Source organism: Pteropus vampyrus, unplaced genomic scaffold, assembly GCF_000151845.1.
Source record: "Pteropus vampyrus isolate Shadow unplaced genomic scaffold, Pvam_2.0 Scaffold77, whole genome shotgun sequence".
In the NCBI taxonomy this organism is placed as follows: domain Eukaryota; kingdom Metazoa; phylum Chordata; class Mammalia; order Chiroptera; family Pteropodidae; genus Pteropus; species Pteropus vampyrus.
In genome coordinates this window covers 3,119,547-3,124,289 of record NW_011888858.1, presented here as the reverse complement: position 1 = coordinate 3,124,289, position 4,743 = coordinate 3,119,547, and the positions used below count along the sequence as shown (strand labels likewise).

The 4,743-nt window shown below is 31.9% G+C and overlaps 1 protein-coding gene across 1 annotated transcript in view; it reads right to left on the bottom strand.

The window, feature by feature from the left end:
• The window catches only part of CLOCK (clock circadian regulator), a 109,030-nt gene that overhangs the window by 36,840 nt on the left and 67,447 nt on the right, over nt 1–4,743 (bottom strand). The window contains exon 10 of the mRNA XM_023532130.1: nt 1,516–1,636. Coding sequence (XP_023387898.1) covers nt 1,516–1,636 — 121 coding nt within the window. The remainder of the gene's footprint in view (nt 1–1,515; nt 1,637–4,743) is intronic.

Genomic DNA, 4,743 nt, shown 5'->3' with positions numbered 1-4,743 from the left:
TTAGGATGAAATATTAGGCCCTGTTTCCTTCTCATACTACCTGTACCACCTCACCTTCATTATGGCTCAAATGACTTACATGCAGAAGCCTGAATTTCCTAAGCAATTTCCCCTCTGTTTTAAATTATGTTTACTCCTTTGGCATGACACATGTTTTTTCTGGGGTAATAATATTTTGTCTATCAGCTGTTTATCAGAGGGTCAGCATATCATTTAATTAAGGCTTTTCTGTATCAAAAAGTACTGCTGTAATTCTCACCTTTGATCTTGAAAGCAGAAGTCTAAAGTCTTTCTGCCAGAAGCTTTCATTCAGTTCTCCAGCCAATTCTGCCCTTAGAAGGTCTCTAAAGAGTATTCCTTCTCTCTTTTGTCTACCTTTTGCTATGTCCCAGGGTTCCACCTTCCTAATTTTTCTTTCCCTGCTCTATATATTCACCTTACGCAATGTCATACAATCCATGACTTCAAATGCTACTTATAGGCATGTAACCGATCTCTACATCATTATATCCAGCCCAAATCTTTCTCCCTAGGTGAAAGACTAGAGTGTTCTATGGGAAATGTCATAAGAATCTGATTTTTAAACATTATAAATAGGCTTTAAATCGAATCTCCTGATCTCTAGCTCTTCTCAACTCCTTCTGACAGGCTATCCATTTTTTTTTTTTTAATTTTTATTTTTCAGAGCTGATATTCAATTTTGAGTTATCCATTCTTATCAAGAGATACATTCACACATACTTATACATATATATGTATATATGTGTGTGCATTTGTGTATGTATCTCAATTCTTGGACAGTCAGCGTTTTAGAGAATTTGAGGGTTCAAAATACAAAGAACTTTTCAGATGACTAATTTATTAAAGAAAATATCTAATAATTAATGGCCAGATATAGTCTTGTAATTTCAGATTTTACACAGATAATTCAGTGAAGAAAATGAGGTATTCTGGTCAAATTAATTTTTCCAATGAATCTGGGAGAAATATCTGATTATAACATAATATTTCATCTTCTTGAAGGCAGAAACTATTTTTCACTATTTTTGGCACTTCTATAATATAGCACAAGTGCCTGGGACAATCAACACATCCAATAAATGATTGTTTAATTCAGTTTAATTAATAAAAAAAACAATTTCTTTTATTTATAACAATTCTTAAAAATATAGAAGTTATTTTTTCCCACTGCTTCAGTGTCCAATTGTTAGAGTGAAAGTGAGAATGTTTCATTTTCTCTCATTATACAAAATTTTATTTAATAAAAATGTTGCAAAGTTCCATTTTTATGTAAATGGTATAATTAAAGAGATGGGATTTCAATATACTCTGGAATAGAGTCCAGACTTTTAATAAGGTCATAATTCTATTATCTATATTTAAATCTAAAAAGGTTCAAATAAAGCATATGATGCTATGTGTTAATTTAGTTACATATGTCTGTCACAAACTTACAAAAGTAATGTATAACACAACCAAGTACATTTAGTTTTTTGCTTAACAGCTGCTACTTACACTTTAAATATTCGGGGGTTAATGAGTCTCTTTCCAGCAGATGGGTGGAGAGTATTTTATAAACCTCTGAATGTTCCCCCTCTGGGATAAAATTAAAGATACTTTGATCCACAAGATCGGACTGAAAAAGAAATTCAAGAAAATAATTTTAGTGATTCAAGAGACATGTATTTTAAAAGTATATAATTACTCTTAAAACATCAGATGAGCATATGACCAACTTTTGATAATTGTAAAAGCTGACAAATGTCAAGCTACAGAGCACAACTCAAAAAACAAGAGTAAGAAGGTGGACAATGGTTAACATGACCTCCATGCCTCTGACACTAGTCTCTTTAAATCCATGATCCAGATCCGATATGATCCTGAAAGTCTGATAAAATATCTGCTAAGGTGAATTTCACCAAACGTGAACATTTAAACTATAACAGGACTCAAAGTTGATTAGGAAAATCTTTGGCTATAAAACATTGCCCTACCATATATCCAAACCTCTGGTAAATTATGGTGATATATACACTAACACAGAGGAACAAAGGACTAGCCATAGGCTAAGTGAACAGGAAACTTGACTTTGGTGTTATTTCAATTGTCCGATGTGCCCTATCTTTTTTATTTCATCTTTTCCAGCCATCTATCCTGTATCCCATTGTCAGAAAGCCCTGTGTTAATCTCGCCTCCTAAAAAAAAGAGCAAGTAATATGTCAAACATTATAATCCTTGCTCAAATATGGCTTTAATTATGATTCATTAATCAACAGTAATCTGACCAACAGGTTGCTTACAATGTGGCGGTGGAATCAAAGATGAGTAAGATAGTTCCTATCCTTAAGAATCACTGACAATAAAACTTCAGTGACTTCACATTTTCTACCAAATCTAATCTATTCTAGTTGGTTACTCTAAATTTTTAAACTGCTCTGCGGAATCCTAAGGATACTGAGGTGGTACTTCAAAGACTGTGGAGGGGAAGAATATGGGTCCTTCTCCCATATTCAAAAAAGCAGTTCCATTTTTATTTTTTTATATTTCAAACACTGTTAAGATTTTGTTTGAAGAAAGAGCTCTATGGCTTAAAAACTAAAACCAAAACAAAAAATCAAACAGTAACAAAAGAGAGCCACTGGGGAGGTGGGAGGTGCAAAAAGTGTGTTTTACTATACTCCCTATACAGGCCATACATTTACATTCTTTCTTCTTTTCTCTAGCCCTCAAAGTCCACCTCATGAAGCAGAATATCCTTCCTCTTTCTCTACATATTTGTATCCTCCATCTTTGAAAGACCAGTTCAAATTATTTCCTTCAAAAAAGTATTCTCTTACCACCATAATCCACAGTCAAAATAATAAAATTCTTTTAGTACCTATTACTCATATCATTCATTTCTCATAAAAAAATATTTCTGTTAATTCTATTTTAATATCTGTCTTAATACCCAATAGTAAATAAGATGGCCATTCTGCTTCTCCTGACACTTCATAATCTGAAATATCAGTTAGCAGGCAACTAATTAACTAATGTATCAAATTTTCCATTAACCACTACATTTAAAATCTCTAAATGAAAATAATCATCCTTGATATTGCCATACCATCCACTTAGTTTCCAAACACAATTCAAAGGAAAGAAAACAAAACAGCAGCTACCTAGGTCTTTTTCTCTCTCTCAATCATTTTCATGAAGAAGAAATGTAAATCCTGACTTAGTTATATAAAATAAATCAACAGTCTTTCTGTTTTTTTCTACATTAGGTCAATGTGACCATTTGTGAAAATGATTTTTACCAGTTACTTTTGCCTTAGGTAGACAATTGACAGATAACTGCCGTCAAGAGTATCTCTTCCACAGAAAAATGTCAAATATACATTGACTATAACATGTTTTTAAATAACTGTATTCCTTGTGTATAGGCATAAGAAACAAAAATTCTGGCCCTATCAAATAAGCTTTCATAACCATGTAACTATTCAAAAACTTCTAAATTGTATTTTTGCAAACTGCATTTATAGCAGACAAAGATTGTACTGACTTTCTTAAAACACATTTGTGTTTACATTTCCAAACTATCAAGGAGAGTAGAAAAGGCTCATCTAGTATCTTAATGGTGGCACTTTTAGTCCTGGACTCCTTTAAGCTGTAATGTGGTTAATTATCTTCCCTTTATTACTTGGTTAAAAATTTAATATACTCTCTCTGAGGAATACATTTAAGCAAGTGTAAGAATATCAATCTTAAGTTGTAAAATTTTACAAATGTTAAGTTTGCAGAATAAGAGACGAACTTTGTGTCTTGGCTGTTCCACAAAAATGTTGCACTATTAAGTCCAATTCCTCTGTGTTTCATGTTCCTTGCTGATAACATAAAAGGGCTGAGCTAAGGATGTCTAAAATTTCTTCTGGCACTGAGATGGTATGACCCAGTAATTTTGTCACAGAGAGCCAGATCAGGAGGAAAAAAAAGCATATGGTTACTTTACAATCTCAAAATAAATAAAGCATTTATGCCTGATTGTTAGATCCTAATAGGTTAAAATGTGCTTAACTTAATTTCATAAATATGAAGAAAACGTTTTTTTGCAGGATTTATAGTATCAGTTTTATAATTTTATAGTTAGATTTAAATCTTAAATTTAAAAAATTTTAAGTCATACTGACCACTGATTAAGAAGCAAGTATTAATTTCTCAACAGAAATGAATTACATATAAACATAAAGCCAAATTTAGGGATTTGCTAATATTCCTTCCCTTCTGAACAAAAGCGAAAATTCTATTTTAGACAAAATAGGTATATATATTAAAACACAAAGAAAAGGACATCATTATTTCAAACTCTTTGTTTAGTATCTGTTATAGTTTAATTATTGACAAACCAAAACAGAAAATTATACATTTTTTCCTTAGGTGTTTGGATCCTCAATATTTCATTTTCTCTAAAAATGCTTCTGTTTGTTTTCAAACCATCGAATAATATGTCAGCAATGTCAGTGATGTGAAGGAAAATGTCTGTAGTAACTGATAAGCAGCTAAAAAAAATTGTATTAATAAAGAATACTATTAACTCAGTATGGAATGAAATGGGTCTGTTAGATAAGCAGCGATCTCCTCTGCCCAAAAAATTCACCTGCCAGTCTACTACTGCTTTAGCTGACACAAACAGAAAAAAGATGCAGAAGATGTTAATAACAAAAGAAACTGGATATGCGGCATATGGGAATTCTCTGTAATATC